Source organism: Macaca fascicularis, chromosome 3 (genome assembly GCF_037993035.2).
Source record: "Macaca fascicularis isolate 582-1 chromosome 3, T2T-MFA8v1.1".
Lineage (NCBI taxonomy): Eukaryota > Metazoa > Chordata > Mammalia > Primates > Cercopithecidae > Macaca > Macaca fascicularis.
The window spans coordinates 59,304,234-59,330,145 of record NC_088377.1 but is presented as its reverse complement, the minus strand read 5'-3'; the positions used below and the strand labels follow the sequence as shown (position 1 = coordinate 59,330,145).

Below are 25,912 nucleotides of genomic sequence, written 5' to 3'. Positions count from 1 at the left end.
GATTCTCCTGGAGGTTGCAGTGAGCACAGATTGTGCCCCCAGCCTGGGCAACAGAGCCAGACCTTTTCTAAATAATATAAAATAAAACAACATACCATCTGATTCATGATACCATATAATCCAAAATGTAAAGTGATTCTTTTAAAAAAACCTACAACATTCTAGAGGGATCCCAGACATCAGTTGGATATTTACATTTACATGACCTTTAAAGATCCTGCATTAAATATGTAAGATTTTTACAACATGATATAGCCTCTGGAGAGTGTCTTATGATCTCTATTACCCTATTCATACGTGTAATACTTCGTGATCGTTTGCAGTGCAGTGATATTGTCATTGTCATATTCTATGCCACGTGCAAATCATTGCTTAATTGTAGTGAAATATTTTTGAAAATGGATGATTTATTTTAGTAGCCTTCTGAGTTGTATTATGTAGATATGATGTTCAGAGTCTAGATAGCGGGGCTTCTGCATTTGATAAGAGGCAGGCTACTTAGTGGCTACGATAGTAAGTATGACTTTCAGTGGCAAAGACCGCAATTACTTTTGCACCAACATAATAGGTGCAGAAAGCTCAATGACCTTGGCTTTGAGCAGTGGAAAGACAGATCCCACTCACATTCAGGTAAATGAGCCTACACATTTTAGTTTCAGGGTTGAGCTAGAGGGACAAGGAGATGACCACAGTTGCCTACAGGGGAGGGTGGGCCTCTGTGCTTTGGAGGGGGTGGCTGGGACAAAGTGGTGCACTCAGCTGTTTCTGGGCTTTCAGCCTAGCCAGCTTAAATGTAACCTTGGTCCTATCAGTCTAGAAATTAATTAGACCATGAGAATCCAACAAGCTTTGATAATGTTAGTACAGAAACATTGAAATTCCCTCCACATATTGGCAATATCCTAGTATAGTAGGTCACAGCCAGTGGAAGCCAAGTGATAAGTGATATATATGGCTTGCGGAATCCACATAGCAGTGTTTCAAAGCTTCATTCTTTTTGTAAAAATTTTTTTAAAATTATTTTTTGAGATAGAGTCTTGCTCTGTCACGCAGGTTGGAGTGCAGTGGCACGATCTCAGCTCGCTGCAACCTCCATCTCCCAGGTTCAAGTGATTCTCCTGCCTCAGCTGCCTGAGTAGCTGGGATTACAAGCGCGCGCCACCATGCCCGGCTAATTTTGTATTTTTAGTAGAGACTGGGTTTCACCATGTTAGCTAGTCTGGTCTTGAACACCTGACCTCAAGTGATCCACCTGCCTTGGCCTCTCAAATTGCTGGGATCACAAGCGTAAGCACTGCACCCGGCCAGTTATTACTATTATTTTCAATAGACTTTATGTTTTACAGAAGTTTTTTGATTTACAGAAAAATTGAGACTGTATTATAGAGAGTTCCCATATACCCTAGATTCGCCCTATTAGCATCTTACATTGGTGTGTTACAATTAGTGAGCCAATGTTGATTTATGATTGTTAACTGAAGTCCACAGTTTATTTAGATTTCCTTAGGTTTTACCTAATGTCCTTTTTCTGTTCTAGGATCCCATTATATTTAGTTGTCAATTCTCTTTAGGCTTCTCTTGGCCATGGCAGTTCTCAGACTTTCCTTATTTTTGATGACCTTGATAGCTTTGAGGAGTACTCGAGGGATTTTGTGGAATGCCCTATTATTGAAATTTGTCTGACGTTTTTCTCATAAGACTTGGGTTATGAATGTTTAGGAGGAAGATCACCGAGATGAAGTGCCATTTCCATCACATTATATCAAAGGCACGCAGCTACTGTCATCATGGCTTATGACTAACAGTGCTGACCTCGATCCACCAACTGAGGCAGTATTTGTCAGGTTTCTCCACTGTCAAATTACTCCCTCCACTCCTGCTTTTCATACTGTGCTCTTTGGGAGGAAATCACTGTGTGTGGTCTGTATCCAAGAGGCACAGTGTTAGGCTTCCCGTCCTTGAGGGCAGAGTATCTATGTAAGTTATTTGGAATTCTTCCATACTGAAGGTTTGTCCCTTCTCCCTCATTTATTAACGTGGTCAGTCATATATCTATATCACTATCTCTGTCTCTCCATCCATCTGTGCATCCATCCGTTATCTGTCATCCGTCCATTCATCCATCCATCCATCCTTCATCTATCTGTCCGTCCATCCACCCATCCATCATCTGTCTGTCCATCCATCTCTCAATCATGTATAATCTGTTCGTCTACCGTCCATCCATCCATCATCTGCCTATATGTCTGTCCATCCATCCATCAATCCATCCATCCATCCATCCATCCATCCATCCATCATCTATCTGTCCATCCATCTATCAGTCATCTGTCATCTGTTTGCCTACCGTCCGTCTGTCCATCCATCCATCCATCCATCCATCCATCCCATCCATCCCATCCATCCCATCCATCCATCCATCCATCCATCCATCCATCCATCCATCCCATCCATCCATCCATCCATCCATCCATCCATCCATCCATCCATCCATCCATCCATCCATCATCTGTCCGTGTCTATCTATCCAGCTAATCTCTCTCTGTCTATTCATCCATCTATCCATCCATCCATCCATCCACCTTGTATCATCTATCCATTCATACATCATCTATCTGTCTGGGTCTGCCTGCCTGTCTGTCTGTGTGTCTATATCAGTGTGAATGCATGAATATTTATTTTTTACCTGGGGTTATAATCCAGTACTACCTTATTTCTTTTGTTGATCAAATTGTCCCAGCTTTGGCCATTTGGATCTCTTTCAGTTGGCTCCTGTGTTACTTTGCCATACCCCCATCAACGTGCATGCATGTGTGTGTGTTGAGTACTTTTTTACTTTCTGGCACTACAAGATTCTCCAGGATTATCTCACACACAGATGGTCCCAACTTACAGTGGTTCAACTTACAGTCTTTTGACTTTATGATAGCATGAAAGCGATACAAATTCAGTGGAAACTGCACTTATGCTGCCATGCTCGGCGCCAGCAGTGAGCCGCAGCTCTCAGTCAGCCACGTGTTTTTGACTTATTATGGGTTTATCAGGATATAACCCCATTGTAAGTTGAGGAGCATCTGTATTTCCTGCCTCAGCCATGGTTTACTGGAGAATGGTATTTGAAGTCAAGCTCTGGGGAGGGTATGCTCATTGTTGGGCTGTCTTTTTAGGCCCTCTCAGCTGACAGAGCAGAGAAATACATGTGTGTATCCACATTTCTATATTTCTGTCTATACCTGTATTCAAGTGAACACACTGATGTCTCTAATCCATGTCCCCTTGGATCATTCTAGCCTCCTCGCCTTGCTCATCTGTAAATTCCCAGCCCAACAGTGAGAGACCTGGCTCCCACTCCCAGCCATCCATTTACTTCACTATTCGACTGCAGTGTATATAGCGGCATTGGAGTTATTAACCCTGGAGCAGAGCGCTATGTGCAGTTCCTTTTGCCTCTAGTCTTGCAGACTCCACCCGTTTCCAAAATGACTTAGGTCAGCGTCTTTCCCCCTCTATGCCCTTCAGTGAGATTATTTCATACATTTGTAATAGAATTCCATTCTCTTATCACAGTCTTCACTCCTTCCTGGGATCTCCTAACTTCTGCATTTTAAAAAATTTGCATACATTAAGATTCAGTATTTCAGCTATAAAATTCTATAGATTTTGACAAGTGCATAATGTCATACATTTACCATGACAGTATCACTTAGAATAATTTTCTGCCCTAAAAAACGCCCCCGCATTTCCTCTTTGGATCCCTCCTGCCAAACTTGGAACTCCTGGCAGCCACTGATTATTGTTCTGTACTTACAGTTGTGTCTTTTCCAAAGGTCATAGAATGGGAATTATATATTAATACTATGTAGTTTTATCAAACTGGCTTCTTTCTTTTTTTTTTTTTTTTTTTAAGCAATTCTTTCATGCCTTTTCCTGGCTTGATAGCTTTTTTTTTTTTTTTTTTTTTTTTTTTTTTTTTTTTTTTTTTGCGAAAAAACTCCATTGCGTGGATGGACCATTATTCGTTCACCTGTTGAAGGACGTCTTGGTTGCTTCCGGTTTGGGACAATTATGAACAAAGCTGCTATAAACATTAATGCACAGGTTTTTGTGTGAATATGTTTTCAAACTAGTTGGGTAAATATCTAAGTGCAATTGCTAGATCATATGGTAGGATTATGTTAAGTGTTGTGAAAAAAACTGTCTTCCAAAGTAGCTGTGCCATTTTGCATTCCCACCATTGATGAATGGCTGTTCCTGTTGCTGTCCATCCTTGCCAGAATTTGATGTATATCAGATTTTTTTTTTTGAGGTTTAGCTATTCTAATATATTTGTAGTGGTATATTGCTATTGCTTTAATTTGAAATTTCCTGATGACAAATAATGATGAGCATCTTTTCATATGCTTATTTGCCATCTGTGTATCTTGTATTATGATGTGTCTGCTCAGATCTTGTGCCCATTTTTTAATTGGATTGGGTTTTTTAAAATTTAATTTAATTTTACTTTTTGAGACAGAGTTTCGCTCTTGTTGCCCAAGCTGGAGTGCAATGGCGCGATCTCAGCTCACTGCAACCTCTGTCCCCTGGTTCAAATGATTCTCCTGCCTCAGCCTCCCAAGTAGCTGGGATTACAGGTGCCTGCCACCACACCCGGCTAATTTTTTGTATTTTTAGTAGAAACAGCTTTTCACCATGTTAGCCTGGCTGTTCTCGAACTCCTGACCTCAGGTGATCTGCCCGCCTCAGCCTCCCAAAGTGCTGGGATTACAACGTGAGCCACCATGCCCGGCCCTTTTTTCTTTTTTAAGAAACAAGGTCTCACTTGTCACCCAGGCTGCCATGACACAGTCATGGCTCACTGCAGTCTCGAATTCCTGGGCTCAGGGGATCCTCCCGCCTCAGTCTCTTAAGTAGCTGGGACTACAGGTTCATGCCACTGTGCCTGGCTTATTTTTAGTTGAGACAGGGTTTCATTTTGTTGTCTAGGCTGGTAGTTGGTTATTTTCTTATGGCTGAGTTTAAGAGTTCTTTATATATTTTGGATGCAATTTTGTTTAGCAGATACGTATTTTGAAAGTATTTTCTCTTAGTCTATGGTTTGACTCTTCATTCTCTTAATTATGCCCTTCTCAGAGCAAACGTTTTCAATTTTAATAAAGTCCAGCTGACTAATTTTTTGTCATGGATCCCACTTTTGGTGGTATATCTGAAAATTCATTACCACATTCAAGGTCACCTAGATTTCCTCCCATGCTATTTTCTAGAAGTTTTATGTTTTATGGTTAAGTCTACGATCCATTTTGAAAGAGATAAGCTAGATCTGTATCTAGATTTATCTTTCTTGCTGTGGACATCCAATTGTTAAAGTACCATTTGTTGAATAGGCTATCATTTCTTCATTAAATTACCTTTGCTCCTTTGTCAAAGATGAGTTGAATGTGTTTGTGTGAATCTATTTCTGGCCTTTCTATTCCGTTGCCTTGATCTATGTGTCTGTTCTTTCCCCAACGCCATGCAGTCTTGATTTCTGTAGCTGTATAGTAAGTTTTGAAGTTGAGTAGTGTCACTCTTTTAACTTGTTCTTCTTTGCTATTATGTTAGCTATTCTAGATCTTTTCCCTTTCCATATAAACTTCAGAATCAGTTTGTCAATGTCTACAAAATCACTCTCTAGGATTTTGATTGAGATTGACCTGGATCTACAAACCCAGTTGGGAAAAACTGACAACTGTATTGAGTCTTCTAATCCATGAACATGGAATATCCTTCCATTTACTGAAATATGCCTGATTTTTTTTTTTAATTGGACTTTGTTTTCTACATATGTATATCCTGAATATGTTTTGTTAGATTTGTATTTCAATTTTTTGATGCTAATGTAAACACGATTGTTTTGAATTTCAAATTCCAGTTGTTCCTTGCTAGTATATAAGAAAGCAATTAATTTTATATATATTAACTTTGTATCTTACAACCTTGCCATAATCACTTGCTAGTTCCTAGAGGGCTTTGTTTTTCATTGATTCTTTGGGATCTTCTACGTGTATAATCACGTCACCTGTATACAGAGAGTTTTATTTCTTCCTTCCTAATCTGTATATCTTTTATTTCCTTTTCTTGTCTATTATATTAGCTAGGACTTCCAGTATAATCTTGAATAGGAATGGTGAGAGGGGACATCCTTGTCTTTTAAGATCTTAATGTGGAATATCTGGTTTCTCACCATTAAGTATGATGTTAACAGAAGGCTTTTCGGTATATATTGTTTATTAGGTTGGGAAAGTTCCCTTCTGTTTCTAGTTTGCTGAGGGTTTTAAATCATAAATCAGTTACAATTTTGTCAAATTGATTTTCTGCAACTATTGATAAGATCATGTGATTTTTTTTTTCTTTAGCCTATTGATAGATGGATTACATTAATTGAGTTTTGAATGTTGAACCAGCCTTCCATACCTGGAATAAGTCCCACTTGGTCATGGCATATAATTCTTTGGATACATTGTTGGATTTGATTTGCTAACATTTTATTGATTTTACATCTGTGTTTATGACAGTTATTGTTCTGTGGTTTTCCTTTCTTGTAGTATCTTTATCTCATTTTGGTATCAGGGTAATGCCAGTCTCATAGAATGGGTTAGGAAGTGTTTCCTCTGTTTCTATTTTCAGGAAGATATTGCAGAGAATCGGTGTTACTCCTTTCTTCAATGTTTGGTAGGATTCACCAATGAACCCATCTAGGAAAAGGAACCAGGAAGCTATCAGGCCACTTCTCACCTCCACCTGTCTGTCTGTCTTCCTCCACCTCTTTATCCCTTCCTCTTTCTTCTCTGGGCTTCCTTTGCATTTTAATTTTTCAGATCACCTGCTGTAGCCCCAGATTAGCTCAAGCACCAACCCCCACTTGAATCAGTCACAAGTGCCAAATTCTCAAGATAAAATTAACCTAGTTTAACTCTTAACAGCCCTTTGATCCAATTAAGTAGCCCACTGTTACTTGTAATAACTCCTCAGGCTGTTAAACTTACTAAAGCCATTACTGGACAAAATGAATTTTTCTTCATGTTTTTTCCAGTTCATTTACTTTTTAAAAGTTCTACATAAACCTGCTTTTCAGCCTCATTGAGAGCTCTGGCCTCAAAACACCTCTGCTCTTCTTGTCACCTCTCTCTTTTCGTTTTTTTGTTTGTTTGTTTGTTTGTTTGTTTTGAGACAGTCTCGCTCTGTCACCCAAGCTGGAGTGCAGTGGCGCAATCTTGGCTCACTGCAACATCCACCTCCCGGATTCAAGCAGTTCTCCTGCCTCAGCCTCCCGAGTAGCTGGGATTACAGGCGCACACCACAACGCCTGGCTGATTTTTGTATTCTTAGTAGAGACGGGGTTTCACCATGTTGGTCAGGCTGGCCTCAAACTCCTGACCTCCTGATCCACCCGCCTCAGCCTCCCAAAGTGCTGGGATTACAGGCGTGAGCCACCGCGCCCGGCCACCTCTCCCTTTTCTGTACAACTTTTCGTACGTATTTTGGGTTTTGTTGTGTAATATTTTAGTTGGTCTGTGTATTAGGGTTCTCTTAGAGGGACAGAACTAATAGGGGAATTTATTAAATATTAACTTATACGATCACAAGGTCCCACAATAAGCTGTCTGCAAGCTGAGGAGCAAGGAGAGCCAGTTTGAGTCCCAAACCTGAAGCACTTGGAGTCCAGTGTTCGAGGGCAGGAAGCATCCCACATGGGAGAGAGATGTAGGCTGGGAGGCTAGGCCAGTCTCTCCTTTTCATGTTTTTCTGCCTGCTTTATATTTGCTGGAAACTGATTAAATTGTGCCCACCACATTAAGGGTGGGTCTGCCTTCCCCAGCCCACTGACTCAAATGTTAATCTCTTTTGGCAACACCCACACAGACACACCCAGGATTAATACTTTGTATCCCTCAATCCAATCAAAGTTGACACTCAGTATTAACCATCATGTTTGCATCTGTCCTCGTAAGTGAGGTTAATATGTACTTTTTCCTTTCTGTACTGTCCTTGTCTACCTTGGACTTAAAGTAATATTCACCTCATAATAGGAGATAGGGAGTATTTTCTTTCTTTCTTTTCCCTGAAGCTGCTTATTCTTTGAAGCCATCTAGGGCTGCTGCCTTCTATAGGTAATTTTTTTTTCTCTAATGGTTATAACATGATGCAAGTTTTTATCCTCGCATCATTTTTTGGTAATGTGTATTTTTCTAGAATATTGTGCATTTCATCTAAGTTTTCAAAATTTTGGCAAAAATTACTTATGATTTTCTCTATGATAAAAAATTTCAACCAAATCTGTAATCCTATCATGTCACTATTGGTCTCATCTCATCTTTTCTTAATTGTCTTGCCCAGAGGTGTGTCTGGTTCAGCCGAGATCAGGTGCGTTCAGGGTGGTACTGCCACAGATGAGGTATGTCTATTTCAGTGTGTTTACAAAGAACCAGCATTTGGAATTTTTGCTTGTATCTCTTGTTTGCTATTTCACTAGAATGCTTTTTGTTTTTGTTTCTTTCCTTCCTACTTTCTTTGAAATGACTCTGTTATTTTTCTATCTTGAATTGATTACTTTGCTCATAATATTTTACTTTACCTCTTTTTTTCTAAGCTAACATGGGCATTTGAGGCCATAACTTTCCTTTTAAGTACTACTTTAGCTGCAGCCCACAAATTTTGCCCTATGGCAGTTTTCTTGTCATTGAGATCTAAGTTTGTTACAGTTTACATCATGATTTCTTATCGAATCCATGAATTATTTAGAAGTATTTTTTTATCTGTCATATGAATATTTTTCATTATTTTGATTTGAATTTTATTGCATTTTATTCATATATAGTGGTCTACTTTATATTTATCTGGAGTATTTTTTGAGACTGGTTATGTGGCTTGGTGTGTGGATAATTTTATCATTACTTTGTGTTCTTATTATAGTTTTGACTTACATTTGCCTAATAAGCTATGCTGAGCACTTTTTTTCTATCCTTCTTGTCCATTTCTATATCTTCTTTGGAAAAGAATTGGGTTGTTGTTGTTGTTGTTGAGTTTTAGGCATTCTTTATATATTTTGGGTATTATCCCTTACCAGATACATCATTTGCAAATTTTTCCCCATTTTCTGAGTTGCCTTTTTACTCTGTTGATACTGCCTTTTGATGCACACCTTTTAAAATTTTTCATAAAGTCCAATTTGTCTAATCTTTCTTTTCTTGCCTGTTCTCCATACCCAAGAAATCATTGCTATATGCAGTGTCATGAAGCTTTTGCCATATGTTTCCTTCTAAGAGTCTTATAGTTTTAAGTCTTATGTTTAGGTCTTTGATCCATTTTAAGTTAATTTTTGCATATGGTATTAGATAAGGGTGCAGCTTCATTGCTTTGCATGTAGTGTTTTTCCAACACCATTTGTTATGGACACTGTCTGTTCCCCATTGAATGGTCTTGGCACCCTCATCAAAGATAATTTGACTATATTTGTTAGGGTTTATTTCTGGGCTCTCTATTCCATTGTCCTACATGTCTGTCTTTATGCCGGTATCACACTGTTTTGATTATTATAGCTTTGTTGTAAGTTTTGAAATCAGGGAGTGTGAGTCCTCCAGTTTTATGTTCTTTTTCAAGATTGTTTTGGCTGTTAAGGGTCCCATAAGAATCCATATGAATTTTAGGATAGATTTCTATTTCTACAAAAACAAGTTTTTGCTATTTTGATAGATATTGTATTGAATATGTAGATAACTTTGGGTAGTGTTGACATCTGTTTTATTTTGGTTTTTTGAGACAGAGATTTTTGCTCTTGTTGCCCAGGCTGTAGTGCAATGATGCAATCTTGGCTCACTGCAACCTCCACCTCCCAGGTTCAAGTGATTCTCCTGCCTCAGCCTCCCACGTAGCTGGGATTACAGGTGCCCACCACCATGCCTGGCTAATTTTTGTATTTTTAGTAGAGATGGGATTTCACCATGTTGGCCATCTGGTCTCAAACTCCTGACCTTAGGTGATCTCCCCACCTTGGCCTCCCAAAATGCTGGGGTTACAGGTGTGAGCTACCATGCCCGGCCAGTGTTGACATCTTAATATAAAGTCTTTCAATCCATGAACATGGGATGTATTTCTATTTATTTATGTGTTCTTTACTTTCTTTCAGCAATGTTTTATACTTTTCATTGTACAAGTCTTTCATCTCTTTGGTTAAATTTAAAGTATTTTATTATTTTTGATGCTATTGTATTTTTTAATTTTAATTTTAATTTATTTATTTAATTTTTGAGATGGAGTCTCGCTCTGTTGCTCAGGCTGTAGTGCAGTGGCATGGTCCCAGCTTGGTGCTACTTCCACTTCTCAGACTCAAGAGATCCTCCTACCTCAGCCTCCTGAGTAGCTGGGACTACAAGTGCATGCCATCACACCTGGCTAATTTTTGTATTTTTTATAGAGACAGGGTTTTGCCACGTTGACCAGACTTGCCTCAAACTCCTGAGCTAAAGCAATCTGCCTACCTCAGACTTCCAAAGTGTTGGGATTACAGGCATGAGCCACCACTCACTATGGTGGCTATTGTATCTGAACTTGTTTTTGTTTTTGTTTTTTTTTCTTTTCAGATTGTTCATTATTAGTATGTGGAAATGCAGCTGATTTTTGCATACTAACTTTGTATCCTGCTACTTTGCTGAATTCCTTTATTAGTTTAAACAGTTTTTTGGTTGAATCTTTATAATTTTCTGCATATAACATCATGTCATTTACAAACAAAAATTATTTTACTTTTTCCTCTCCAATTTGGATACCTTGTATTTATTTCTTCTTCTTACCTAATTGCTCTGGTGAGAACTTCCACTATTATTTTGAACGAAAGTAGTAAAGATGGTCGTCTTTGCCTTGTTCTATTTTAGAGGAAAAGCTTTCAGTGTTTTACTATTGAGTATGATATTCACTGTAGGTTTTTTCATATGTGGCTTTTATTATGTTAAGGTAGTTTCCAGCTATTCCTTCTTTGTTGAGTGTTTTTATCATGAAAAATGCAAAAGGGTGTTGAGTTTTGTCAGATGCCTTTCCTGCTTTAATTGAGATGATCATGTGGTTTTTGCCCTTCATTCTGTTAATGTGGTTATATTACATGGATCCATCCTTGCATTCCAGGGATAAATCCCACCTGTCCGTGGTGTAAAATTCTTTTAATATGCTGCTGAATTTGGCTTGCTGGTGTTTGGAGGATTTTTGTGTCAGTATTCCAAAGTGATACTCATGTGCAGTTTTCTTCCAGTACAATCTTTGTCTGGCTTGGTATCAGGATAATGCTGACCTCACTGAAAGAGTTGAAAGTATTCTCTCCTCTTAAGTGTTTTGGAAAAGTTTGAGAAACATTGGTGTTAGTTCTCTTTTAAATGTTTCGTAGAATTCACAAGTGAATCCATCAGGTCCAGGGCTGTTCTTTGTAGGGAGATCTTAAATTACTGATTTAATCTCCGTAATAGTTATGAGTCTAATCAGATTTTCTGTTTCTTTGTAACTTAGTATTAGTAGATTTCATGTTTCTAGGAATTTGTCTATTTCATCTAGATTATCCATTTGTTGGCGTACCATTGTTTATAGTACAGTCTTACAGTTTTTTTAAATGTAGAATTGGTAGCAAAATCATTTCTGATTTTGGTAATTCGAGTCTTATTTATCTCTTTTTAAAAATTCATCCAGCTAAAGGTTTGTCAATTTTGTTGATCTTTTAAAAGAACCAGCTTTGGGTTTTGTGGGTTTTTTTTTTTTTTTTTTTTTTGCTATTCTCTATTTTGTTGATCTCTGCTCTAATCTCTATTATTTCCTTCTGCTAGCTTTTGGTTCAGTTTGTCCTGTTTTTAGTTCCTGAAGTTTTGAAGTTAGGTTGTTAAATTGAGGTCTTCTTCAGTGTTTATAGCTATAAGCTTTTACCTTAGCATTGCTTTCACTGTGTCCCATACGTTTTGATATGTGGTGGTTTCATTTTGATTAGTCTGTATTTTTAAATTTTCATTGTGATTTCTTCTGTGATCCATTGGTAATATTTAGGGATGTGTTGCTTAACCTCTACAAACTTGTGAATTTTTTAGTTTCATTCATTTGTTGATTTTTAACCTCATCCCATTGTTCTTGGAGAATATGCTTTGTATGATATCTATGTTTTTGAATCTAGGCCTAATTGGTAGCCTAACTTATGGTCTTTCCTGGAAAATGTCCTATGTGTACTTGGAAAGGATGTGTATTCTGTTGTTGTTAGATACAGTGTTCTGTGAGCCTGTTAAATCTAGTTGGCTTATTGTGCTCTTCAAGTGCCCTCCCTCCCTCCTCCCTCCCTCCCTTCACTCCCTCCCTCCTTCCCTCCCTTTTTGACAGAGTTTCACTCTTGTTGCCCAGACTGGAGTGCAATGGCACGATCTCGGCTCACCGCAACCTCCACCTCCCAGGTTCAAGCGATTCTCCTGCCTCAGCCTCCCGAGTAGCTGGGATTACAGGCATGTGCCACCATGCCAAGCTAATTTTGTATTTTTAGTAGAGATGGGTTTGGTCAGGCTGGTAATGTTGGTCAGGCTGGTCTCAAACTCGGGACCTCAGGTGATCCACCTGCCTCAGCCTCCCAAAGTGCTGGGATTACAGGTGTAAGCCACCGCGCCTGGCCAAGTACTTTATTTTCTTGCTTATCTTTCTCTGGTTGTTGTATCTATGAATGAGAATGAGGTATTGAAGTCTGTAAGTATTGTTGTAGAATTGTCATTTATCCTTTCAATTATATCAATATCTGCTTTGTATATGTTGATTATCTGTTATGAGGTGCTTACATGTTTATAATAGTTACATGTTCTTGCTCTGTTGAACCTTTTATCAATATGTAATATTTTTCTTTGTTTCATAACCTTTTTGATTCAAAGTCTTATTTTCTTTGATATTAATAGAGCCATTCCTGCTGTCTTTGGGTTACTCTTTGCATGGAATACCTTTTTCCATCCTTTCCCTTTCAATCCACTTGTATCTTTGGGTCCAAAGCAAGTCTATTGTAGATAGCATAGAGTGCGATCATATCTTTTTGTTTATTCTACCAATCTCTGTCTTTGGATGGGAGGGTTTAATTAATATGCATCAAAAGTAATGACTGATATGGAGGGATTTACTTCTGTCATTTTGTTGTTTCTCATATGCCTTACAGCTTTTTTGTCTCTCATTTTCTGAATACTGTCTTCTTTTGTGTTGAGTTGATTCTTTTCAGTGAAACATTTAAATTACCTTTTCATTTCCTTTCATGTAGACGCTGTAGCTATTCTCCTTGTGCTTACAATGGACATTGCATTTAACATTCTAAAGTATTAATACTCTGATTTTAATTTATACCAGCTTAACTTCAACAGCACACAAAAACTATGTTCCTTTATAGCTCTGTCCCCACCCATTTCAGTTTCTGATGTCACAAAATAACACCTTTTTGATACATTGTGTGCCCCAAAACATAAACTAATACTTGCCTTTTTTTTTTTTTTTTTTTTAACACGTTAGCATGTTAACATAGAAAACAAAACATAGAGGCTGGGCGTGGTGGCTCACACCTGTAATCCCCGCACTTTGGGAGGCCGAGGTGGGCAGATCACCCGAGGTCAGGAGTTCGAGACCAGCCTGGCTAAATGGCGAAATCCCATCTCTACTAAAAATACAAAAATTCTCTAGGCATTGTGGCGGGCACCTGTAATCCCAGCTACTCAGGAGGCTGAGGCACGAGAATTGCTGGAACCTGGGAGGTGGAAGCTGCAGTGAGCTGAGATCGCACCACTACACTCCAGTCTGGGCAACAGAGTGAGACTCCATCTCAAAAAAATAAAAAGAAAAGAAAAAAAAAATAGAGTTACAAAACAAAGCTATAATGATCAATTTTATATTTGCCTATATATTTACCTTTACTATAATCTTTACTTCTTCATGTAGCTTCAAATTACTGTATAGTGTCCTTTCATTTCAACCTGCAGGACACCATTTAGCATTTCTTATAGGGCAGGTCTAGTGGGGTAATGAACTCCCTCAGCTTTTGTTTATTTGAAAATGTCTTATTTCTTACCGCATGTTTTGCCAGCATAGGATTCCTGGTTGACATTTTTTTTCTTTTAGCACTTTAAACATATTAGCCTTCTGAACTCCAAAATATCTGATTAGAAATCTTCTGTGACCTTATTGAGTATCCCCTGTGTGTGTGACAAGTCAGTGCTCTCTTGCTGCTTTCAGGATTCTCTGTCTTTGACTTTTTACAGTTTGATTATAATGTGTCTTGGTGTGTTTCTTTTTTATATGTGTGTCAATGTTTATATTTATACTTTTCATTAAATTTAAGGAAATTTTTGACCATTATTTCTTCACGCATACTCTCTGTCGTCTTCTGTCTCTCTCCTTCTGAGATTGCCATGTGCAGATGTCAGTTCACTTGATAGTGTTCGCGGTCCCTTAATCTCTGTTCACTTTTCTTCTTTTTTTTTCTTTTCTGTTATTCAGATGTGATCATTTCCATTGTCCTGTTTTCAAGTTCACTAATCCTTCTGCCTGTAGAAATATGCCTTTGAATTCTTCTGATGAATTTTTTCATTTCAGTTTTTATACTTTTTAGTTCCAGAATTTCTTTTTGGTTTCTTTTTAGGTTTTCGATGCCTATTGATATTTCTATTTTGTTTATATATCCTTTGCTTGACTTTCCCCACATATTCCTGTGGTTTTTAGAGCATCTTTAAGATGGCTGTTTTAAAGTCTGTTTCTAGTGGATCTGCCATCTACCCTTTTTCAGGGTCAGTTTCTGTTGGATTTGTAGTTTTCTTTTGAATGGGCCATACTTTACTGTTTCTTTGTGTGCCTTGTGATTTTATTGCTGAAAACTGAATATTTGTATCTTATCATGTGGCCACCATGGGAATCAGATTCTTTGCCTCTCTCAGTGTTTTCTGGAGTTTTGTTTTGTTTTGTTTGATTATCGAAGGCTACCTCTGTGCCAAGGATCAGCCCGAGGTATGAACTTAAGGTCTTTTCAGGTCTCTTTGAAGACTGCACCTTTCCCTGGGCATCCATGGTGACTATAATTTCCCTATAAATATGTTTATTTTTTAATTTCTTAGTCTTTAATGTATGTCTCCCAAAGAGGGGAAAGAGAAAAGTGAAAGAGTAGGGATGGGGGAAGCACTGGCCGTTGAAATCCCCAGGAAGTCACTTAAGCTAGACGGGGAGGGGCTTGGCACCATGACTGGCTACCTCTATTCCACCCTTCCATGACAAGAACACAGATCCTTAATATTTTGAAGATAGTGTTCTTATTGCCTATCCTGGCTCTTAGAAGCTGCATGCAAGCTGCTCCCATAACATGGACACAGCTGCCTGCCGTGGGGCTGAGTCGTTGGGGACTGGTAGCGGCTTTGGAGCTAAGAGCGGAGATTGACTGAAAATAACTGCAATTTACTGTCAAGCCTTCTCCTGAATGTTACAAGCGTTCAATAGACTCCAGAGTTCCAAAATAGTTACATCAGACAAATTCTGCCAGTGTAATTTTTGTCTGGTTGGGGTAAAGTATTCCTAGTGCTTTCTACTCCAGCATCTTCCCAGAATCCTCTACCTGGATATTTTTAAAATTTATACTTAGTTGAATTCTTAAGTCAATTCACTTTGCTATTCTCCTTCAGAACAACACAAGGACTTTCCTGTGCTTTTTCCTACAAGTTTCCTTTTAAACAAGTTGATACATGTGTGTGTGTTTATTTATTTAATTTTGAGACAGAGTTTCACTCTGGTTACCCAGGCTAGAATGCAGTGGTGCAATCTTGGCTCACTGCAACTTCCGCCTCCTGGGTTCAAGGGATTCTCCTGCCTCAGCCTCCCAAGTAGCCAAGATTACAGGTGTACACCACCACACCTGGCTAATTTTGTATTTTTAGTAGAGATGGGGTTTCACTATGTTGGTCAGGCTGGTCTTGAACTCCTGACCTCAAGTGATCCGCCCACCTTGGCCTCCCAACATGCTGGGATTACAGGCGTGAGCCACCGTGCTCAGCCGATACTTGTTTAGATGTGTCCTTGTAAATACCACTTTCTCAGTTCACCTTTGTTTCTGGCACTCCCAGCTGTTGCTGCTGGTGCGGTTTCCTTCTTACTGAACTCAGTGGTAAACTTAGCCTTCTTTTTTCTCCCCAAAACATCTTTATTGCACTTTCTTGAATAATAGATCATCAGAGTAGAAACTCTAAATCGAGGTATTTCCTGTTAGCACTTTGAAGATATTCCTCTGTTGCCTTCCTACGTAATTATTTCATTATCTTCTAGTGTCTTTCATCACCACAAAAAAAATGTCTGGTGTCTTTCCTTAGTTTCGGAGTCTGCTGATAAATTCAGCAACCAGTAACATTTATTAAGGTTACTGTGGTAAGCACTACACATGCTGTAATTCATTTAATTCTTACAAAAGTCTGTTGGATCATACATACTAATTTTTCTCATATTCCAAAGGAGGAAACTGAGGCTTAAAAGACTACAAGTCTAGCCGGGTGCAGTGGCTCACGCCTGTAATTCCAGCACTTTGGGAGGCTGAGGCGGGTGGATCACCTCAGGTCAGGGGTTCAAGACCAGCCTGGCCAACATGGCAAAACCCCATCTTTACTAAAAATATAAAAATTAGGTGGGCATGGTGGCATGTGCCTGTAATTCTAACTACTTGGGAGGCTGAGGCAGGAGAATCACTTGAACCCAGGAGGCGGAGGTTGCAGTAAGCCGAGATTGCGCCACTGTACTCCAGCCTGGGCGACAGAGCAAGACTCCGTCTCAAAAAAAAAAAAAGTACAAGTCTTGTCCAGGGGCAAATAGGACACAGCTAGAATTCCCAAGTGTTTCAAAATACAAAGCCTACTTTGAACAAGTACATTGTACAGACAAGGTAGGGAAGGTGAAATGTCCTTTGGAAACAAGAGACAGAGTCCCTGTCCCGGCATAGCCAACAGCAGTCTCCTTGATCTCCATGATCATTAGCTCTGAGAGTCTGGCCATAATTAAGATCCTGTAGATAATTAGGCACTGATCACAGGGACCTCCTTCTTGGAGATATAAAACTTGTAGTCTGTAAAGGCAGGGGAAGAAGAGCTATCACCTCCCCCATACCCTCCTATCTTGGAATAAGAAGGGACTTGCGTATCTCCATTTAGGTTTTGTGCAGTGTTGTCTTAGCAAAACCTAGTGACTGTGGTACATGTGGAACTTACCCTCATCAGAGGCCTGATTGCTCCCAGCAGCAGTTGCTTTTAGAGAAATATCAGAGGAAATTGGCATTTTGGTAACACTGCTCAGAGGATTTAGTTCCACTCCAACAAAATTGGAGATTAATTTTGAAACTTCAGAAAATGAGTTTCCAGATAAACTTTTAGAATTGCACTTGGATATATCGAGAATGTAATCTTTTGGTTATAGTTTTGTCTCTCAAAACGGTTCCACAGGCAACTGTTACCATGTGAATCCTACTTATTACCAGTAAACTCAGAAGAGGGTGGCAACAACTGTCAGCATTCCATCATTGCAGGTGATCTCAACTCTGCCCTTGTGATCTCTACCTCTTCTTACCCAAAGAAGAAACTATACAGTTGTAGCTACAACCAGCAAGAACAAATTTCAATAAATCTGGGAAGTTCAAAAGATACCACTGTAATGAAACCACCATTGAAAATTATGACTGCGACAATGAAAGAGATCTCACCTAACCAACTCCATCTTGCTTCTAGCCTCTAAGCTGTCCTTGTTCATACTTGGGCGTAGACTGAACTAACTTTGGGAGGAACTTAGTTTATAATTTATAGTTTATAATTGTAAACTTAGTTTATAATTTATAGTTTATAATTTAAAACAAAGATGTAACAGCCCTTTCCTAAAACAAACCTCCTTCTTGCCTAGGGACCAGATGGCCTTTGTAAGACTAAGAAATTAGCCACACAATTAGAAGTTAGTGTTTAAGAGCCATGCAGCTGGAGGCTACAAGATTCTGACCCTCCCTAAACTGTCCCTGAGATCAGCGCTTGAGAAATTTTGCAGACCTTGCTGATGGATCAGCTGGCACCACCCAGCTGGATAAACTGGCTCATCTGATCTTGTGGCCCCCACCCAGGAACTGACTCAGCTCAAGAGGACATCGTCAATTCCCTGTGATTTCATCTCTGACCAATCAGCACTCCTGGCTCACTGGCTTCCCCCCACCCACCAAGTTGTCCTTAAAAACTCTGCTCCCTGAATGCTCAGGGACACCGATTTGAGTAATCATAAAACTCCAGCCTCCCGCATAGCTGGCTCTGTGTGAATTACTGTTTTTCCATTGCAATTCCCCTGTCTTGATAAATTGGCTCTGTCTAGGCAGTGGGCAAGGTGAACCCACTGGGCAGTTACAGTAACACTCTTTTTTTGTAGTCTAAAAGTCACCCCTCAGTATTCCAAAATCACTTCTCCCTCAGACTACCCCTGGACTTCCTCTACTCCCATGCAGTTAACATTAATTTTGAGTTGTGAGAAGGTCCGGCAGCCGCTCTTCTTTCCTTTCACTAGTACTTCCCCTGCTGTTTGGCTTGTAAGTGTGATTGTATGTTTGGAAGACCCATCTAGAAAATAATAATTGACACTAAGATCACATAAAAGCCCTTGAGTGTAGAAATGAAAATAATATGAATGATTCGTTTTGCATTAGTGCTCTTTTTTATTTTTGTTTTATTCCATTTTTGTCTATTATATATGGCCTTTGAAATCTGATTGTGCGGATAGATAAATTTTACCCAAACAAAGGACTGACCTTGCCCTCAGCTTTTAGGAGGTAATCTCTAAGCCCTTGGAATGTCCTGCCTGATAAGAGCACCTTTGTTTATTTATAGGCCTTGGGCCACACCAGATACTCTCTTTTTTGTTGTTGTTGTTGTTGTTGTTTTTGAGATGGCGTCTCACTCTGTTGCCCATGCTGGAGTGCAGTGGCATGATCTCTGCTCACAGCAACCTCCACCTCCCAGATTCAAGCGATTCTCCTGCCTCAGCCTCGTAAGTAGCTGGGATTACAGGTGTGCACCTCCACATCCAGCTAATTTTTGCATTTTTAGTAGAGACGGGGTTTCACCATGTTGGCCAGGCTGGTCTCAAACTCCTGACCTCAGGTGATCCTCCCACCTCAGCTGCCCAAAGTGCTGAGATTACAGGCATGAGCCACCATGCCCAGCCCCCACACCAGATATTCTCTGCCAACCAAATGATTTCATATGGTTGGGGCTTTGGGCCATGCAGTTATTGGCTCAACCTCTGGAGGGGCTGGAAATTAAGGTCAGACATGTGGCAATCAACCGTGTCTAGGTGACTGAGCCGCAGTAAAATCTTTGGACACCAAGACTCAGGTGCATTTCCAAGGTTGGCAGCACTCTATGCATATCATCACACATCCCTGCTGGGAGAAGTTAGCTGTGTCTATAACCCCTCTGCGGTAGGACAACTGGAAGTTCCAAGCATGCAATTCTCCTAGACTCGGTCCCACGTGCCTGTTCCCTCAGTTAGCATTAATGTGTGTCCTTATGCTATAATAAAACATACATGAATATAACAGCTTTCAGAGAGTTCTGGGGGTCCTTCTAGCGAACCGTTAAATCTGGAGGTGGTCTTGGGGGCCCCTGAACTTTGCACTGGTGTATGTGTTTTCCCATCCTCATTTCACCATTTCTCATTCTTAACTGCAATATGGGAGTAGCTCTGTTTTCTGGAGTGATTGTGATGGCTAAATGAAGTGAAGTATAAAAAGCATCTAGAATTATGCCTTGCCTATAGCCGTGTATTAGTCTGTTCTCATGCCGCTGGTAAAGACATACCCCAGACTGGGTAATTTATAAGAAAAAAGAGGTTGAATGGACTCACAGTTCACGTGGCTGGGATGCCGTCACATTCATGGCGGAAGGTGAAAGGCACGTCTCACGTGGTGGCAGACAAGAGAAGAGAACTTGTGTAGGGAAACTCCCCTTCATAAAACCATCAGATCTTGTGAGATTTATTCACTGTCTCAAGAACAGCACAGGAAAGGCCCACCCTCATGATTCAATTACCTCCCACCTGGTCCCTCCTACAACACATGGGAATGGTGGGAACTACAATTCAAGATGAGATTTGGGTGGGGACAGAGCCAAACCATATCAAGCAGTTTCTTAATAAAGGCTTTTTTGTAAAGGTTCTGACTATTTGCTTTTTAAATAAAGACTGGTATAGTGTTACATGGAGGAATAGTCACACAAACTGCCTCCAATGTTGATGCTAATAAATAGCTTGTGGGGTGCTCTTTTTTTCAGCTCAGATATAGGATTTCCTTCTTATTTCAACTCTTGAATGTATAGAACTATGAGACCTTTGTATGATTAGAACTTTTTCAGTGACTCTGCAGTATTTATAACAAAAGCTGGAACAACTTTCAGCAGAACCTGGTTTGAGACAGTGACTGGGAGCCAGCCAAATGATACAGATTTTTTGTTTGTGACATTTTGAGTTTGAGGTGACTGGATCTCCCATATAGATGAGTTTATGGAGAAGTTACAAGGGAAACTGATGGGTTCTTCATCTGCAACCTGTTGCCTGTAACTGTTAGGAACTAGTTCATGTAATGGGAGGAGAATATCCTTCACTGTGGCAGTTTTATTTTTTTAGTTATTATTTTCTGAGAAGAGATGGAAGCTTGTAAATAAAATCAAACAGATCAAAGGCAGAGCACACTGACTAGAGGTCTGCATAAAAAGCTTTTGGCTCCCCTTGTTTGCCTAAGGCCTCTCTTGTGCTGTACTTGAGTAGAGAAATAATTAACAGACAGTAGGCTTCTCAGTGCGCTCATTGTTTAGACTGAATGCCCAGAGAAGTTGAAGTACCTTAAGAATTTGGGATATAGGCTGGGTGTGGTGGCTGATGCCTGTAATCCTAGCACTTTGGGAGGCCGAGGTGGGCGGATCACCTGAGGTCAGGAGTTCGAGACCAGCCAGGCCAACATGGCGAAACCCCGTCTCTACTAAAAACGCAAAAATTAGCCGGGCTTGGTGATGCGTGCCAGCTACTCCAGAGGCTGAGACAGGAGAATCTCTTGAACCTGGGAGGAAGAGGTTGCAGTGAGCTGAGGTTGTGCCACTGCACTCTAGCCTAGACAACAGAGTGAGACTCCGTCCCCCTCACCCCCCCCCCCAAAAAAAAAAAAGAATTTGGAATATACACTGTTTTCTGTAAGTTTTAGATAAGTTAAACAAAGGGAGTTAACTTAAAGATATTGCACACAAATAAGTCCAGGGGTAAAACAAAATAAAACAAAAAATGAAACCAACTCTCGGCCAGGTGAGGTGACTCACATCTGTACTCCCTGCACTTCAAGAGGCTGAAGTAAGAGAATTGCTTGAGCCCTGGAGTTCAAAACCATCCTGGGCTGCATAGCAAGACTGTCTCTCGACAAAACATTAACAAATTAGCCAGATATGGTGTCATGCACCTGTAGTCTCAGCTATTCCAGAGACTGAGGAGGGAGGATCCTTGAGCCCAAGAAGTTGAGGCTGCAGTGAGCTATGATTGCACCACTGCACTCCGGTCTGGGCGACAGAGGAAGACCCTGTCTCTAAAACAAAACAAAACAAAAATCCTCTCTCTGCAGTTTCCTTGAGAAATATTTGAAAGACATGACTATTAGTTCTGTCATTTTCCAGTTTGAAAGCTACCAGTAGCATGGGATCATGTAATGGCCACGTCTCTTTAACACCTTCCAATTTGAATCTTGGCCCTTCTACTTCCTGAGGATATGTCCTAAGCACATCTATCACCTAGCTTTTTTTGGACTTTTGCTCTCATTCTAAAGATAGGAATGTAACTACAACATGTTTGTTATGTGGATTACACAAGATAGAGAACCAAACATAGCACCTAGTACCCAGTAGGACACTTCACAAGGATTCGTCACTACTGTTTGCCTGCTAGTCCTCTCCTTTCCTCTGCCCTACATTTTTTGGCTGAGGTTGTTGATGTGCTTTTTCCTTTCTTGGATGGATACAGTCACCACTATTTTAAACCTTATTTTTAGTTTTGTCAAAATTCTATGTGGACAGTTTAAAAGTCCAAGTTTATTAAAAACAAAAAAAAACAGCAGTTCCTTGTACCTTCCTCAAACACAAACACACCTCCATTTCCCCCTCTCAAGCAAAAAAACTTTCAGATTTTCTAGGTGATTCATTTGGTATTTATCTCTATATCTCTAAATAGCATACATAGCTGCTCGCCCCTGCACCCCCAGTTCACCATTTTGCTTATTATCTCTCTTTTTTTTTTTTTTTTTTTTTTTTGAGGCGGAGTCTCGCTCTGTCCCCCAGGCTGGATGGAGTGCAGTGGTGCAATCTCAGCTCACTGCAACCTCCGCCTCCTAGGTTCAACCAGTTCTCCTGCTTCCGCCTCCCGAGTAGCTGGGACTACAGGAGCCCACCACCACACCTGGCCAGTTTTTATATTTTTAGTAGAGACGGTGTTTCACCTTGTTGGCCAGGCTGTTCTTGAACTCCTGACCTCAAATGATCCACCCACCTCAGCCTCCCAAAGTGCAATTACAGGTATGAGCCACCATGCCTGGCCACTTCTTATCTCTTTACTGTGTACCGTGGAAGATGAGGCTCGAGCTTGCTTCTGCCTCCTCCTGGAACATCCTTTCCCATTCCCCCACCCTCCTATCATACACATACCAGATTTTTATTTAGATGATTGGTTTTTTGCTTTATTATAACCATGTGAACACTGTTCACGGCCAAGCCATGCCATCTCCTGCAATTGCTATTTGTTTCCAGCGCCACCTTTGGTTAACTTTTATTATTTTCTTCATCTAGATTTCTGTGTTCTTTTGCTAACAACTCTCTGCCATCTCAAATATCTTGCCTCTCAGACTTTCAGATTTGTTGGATTTGCTATCAGGTTCCTCTTTTTGAAGAAGTCTCTGCAGGGACACTTTCTTATCTACCTACCTTGGACAGTTCACTCTCTACCACCTAGTTCACAGCTGTTTTCCTGGGATCACCAGCTCTGTCTTGAGTGAAATGTTTCTGGGATCCCATGTTTCCTAAAGTTACTCCTTCATTTACAGGAAATGCAACTTCTAGGAGATTCCTAAGAAACTGGTATGTGAAAAGTACAACTTTTCGAGGCCTTAAATGTTTAAACGTGTTTTCATTCTCCCTACACGCTTGATTTGGATATAGAATTCTTGGCTGGAAACTATTCCCCCTTTGAGGTTGGACCTACTGTCTTTCAGCTTTCCTTGTAGTAATTGAGAACTCAAAAGGCATTCAGATTCTTAATCCTCTGTGTATGACCATGTGTTTCTCATTAGATTTTCTCTTTGTCTCCATTGTTTTGAAATTTCACTGTAATGTGCCTCAGACGGTGTGTCTGGTTTTATCCATTGTAGACACCTTTAATGTGGAAACTCATGTCCTTCACTTCTTAACATTTCCAGAATTATTTCAATGAATATATCCTCTCTTCTATTTTTTTTTCTCCTTTCTGTCTAGAACTACTAAAAAGAAAAGTTTTAAATTGGATCTTATGAACTAGTTCTTTAATATTTTTTTTTAAATCTTTTCTGCCAGGTGCAGTGGCTCACGCCTATAATCCCAGCACTTTGGGAGGCCAAGCAGGTGAATCACCTGAGGTCAGGAGTTCAAGACCACCCTGGCCAATGTGGTGAAACCCCATCTCCACTAAAAATACAAAAAATTAGCCAGGCATGGTGGCACATGCCTGTAGTCTCAGCTACCCTGGAGGCCGAGGCAGGAGAATCTCTTGTACCTGGGATACAGAGGTTGCAGTGAGCTGAGATCACGCCATTGCACTCCAGCCTGGGTGACAGAGTGAGACTCTATCTTAAAAAACATAATAAAAATAAAAATTAAATTAAAACACCTTTTCTTTCCTATGTTCTATTTTTCTTTTTTGCTCTACACTCTAGAAAATGTTCTTAATTTTGTTTCTTAACTTTCTTGTGAGTCCTTCATTTATGCTCCCATATTTTAAAAATCTATGGTCTTTTAAAAATTATTTTAAGGCCGGGCGCGGTGGCTCAAGCCTGTAATCCTAGCACTTTGGGAGGCCGAGACGGGCGAATCACGAGGTCAGGAGATCGAGACCATCCTGGCTAACACGGTGAAACCCCGTCTCTACTAAAAAATACAAAAAACTAGCCGGGCGAAGTGGTGGGCGCCTGTAGTCCCAGCTACTCGGGAGGCTGAGGCAGGAGAATGGCTAAACCCGGGAGGCGAAGCTTGCAGTGAGCTGAGATCTGGCCACTGCACCCCAGCCTGGGCGACAGAGCGAGACTCCATCTCAAAAAAAAAAAAAAAAAAAAATTATTTTAATGTTCCTTTTATAGCATAGTTTTAAAATGGATGCAGTATTTTCTTTCATTTCTTTAAGGATATTAATAATAGTTGTTTCAGTTTAGTTGGTTTTTGTTTGTGTCATTTTCTCCCTGCATAGGCTGAGTTTATGTTTTTCTTTTTGTTTGTTTATTTTTTGAGACGGAGTCTTGCTCTGTCACCTAGGCTAGAGTGCAATGGCGTGATCTCAGCTCACTACAACCTCCACCTCCTGGGTTCAAGTGATTCTCCTGCCTCAGCCTCCCAAGTAGCTGGGATTACAGGCGCCTGCAACTGCACTCGGCTGTTTTTTGTATTTTTAGTAGAGATAGGGTTTCATCGTATTGGCCAGGCTGGTCTCGAACTCCTGACCTCAGGTGATCTGCCCGCCTGGGCCTCCCAATGTGCTGGGATTACAGGCGTGAGCCACCACTCCCGGCCTGTTTTTATTTTTATCCCTCTATCATGTTAGAAGTTTTTCTGAGGTGGCTGATGGTCATTGGTTATATGCTTGTATTTGAGAGTGGGAGACTAAAGACCAGCCTGGCCAACATGGCGAAACCCCATCTCTTCAAAAAATACAAAAATTAGCCAGGCATGGTGGTGCACGCCTATAATCCCAGCTACTTGGGAGGCTGGTGCAGGAGAATTGCTTGAAGCAGAGAGGCGGAGGTTGCAGTGAAGCCGAGATTGTGCCATTGCACTCCAGCCTGGGCGATGGAGCAAGACTCCATCTCAAAAATAAATAAATAAAAATAATAATAAATAAAGAGCACCCTACGAGTATGGGCTTGACTCTATCTTGGCGTGATCTACCGGGTCATATCCTTAGGGAATCCCAACCTCAGTATCTTGCAATCTGTCTTCTTGGGCTGGTCAGTAGGATCTTCTCATTTTCTGCAGCTTGCAGTGGTCCCCGGTGGTCCAGAAACGGAAAGGGAATAGTTTTATTACGGCAGCCCTGCCCTCAGCTATACCTCCTATATGGTCCCACAGACCATAGATCCCTTCTGAATTGTCTTCTGAGAAGAAACCTCCAAGCGTCTGTCAGGGCATGGAGTGGGTAGGTGCTCAGCTGTGAATATGTGCAGGGAGGTCAGGAACTTGAGATTCTAATCATGTCTTAAACAGAATATAAACCTGCCTTTGGGTTTTTGGTGGGGAGTGGGTTTGGTACCTCCTCAATCCATGCTTCCTGACGGGGGGACTGGTGCAGCCAGTTTCTGAGCCTTTGAGGAATTCTAAAGCATAAATTGGGCTGAATCTTGGATTTCTCTATTTGTTAGCTTAGGATTCAGCTCTCTTGGGTCTGCTAAACCAGTTTGCTCACCCATCATCTTTTCAGCTTCTAAAAGTCCAGCACTGTTTTCTCCTCTCCCGATAGCTTTATTTTTATGTTATATGTCTTTTTAAAATGTTCTTACTGTCATTTTAGTGGGGTTTCAAGAGGAAGTAATAGCAAATGCATGCGGTTAATCTACCATCTTTAATAGAATCTTTTTAAACATTTA

The 25,912-nt window shown here is 40.3% G+C and overlaps 1 protein-coding gene across 3 annotated transcripts in view; it reads left to right on the top strand.

Moving 5' to 3' along the window:
* Positions 1-25,912, top strand: part of LOC102133005 (S-adenosyl-L-methionine-dependent tRNA 4-demethylwyosine synthase TYW1) — a 254,181-nt gene that overhangs the window by 222,704 nt on the left and 5,565 nt on the right. Inside the window, exon 16 of one of the 3 annotated variants that reach the window (XM_065541832.2) lies at positions 23,637-23,946. The exons of the other annotated variants lie outside the window; for them this stretch is intronic. Coding sequence (XP_065397904.1) covers positions 23,637-23,858 — 222 coding nt within the window. The 3' untranslated portion in view covers positions 23,859-23,946. Of the gene's footprint in view, positions 1-23,636; positions 23,947-25,912 lie in introns of those variants that run through there. 3 annotated transcript variants of the gene reach the window in all.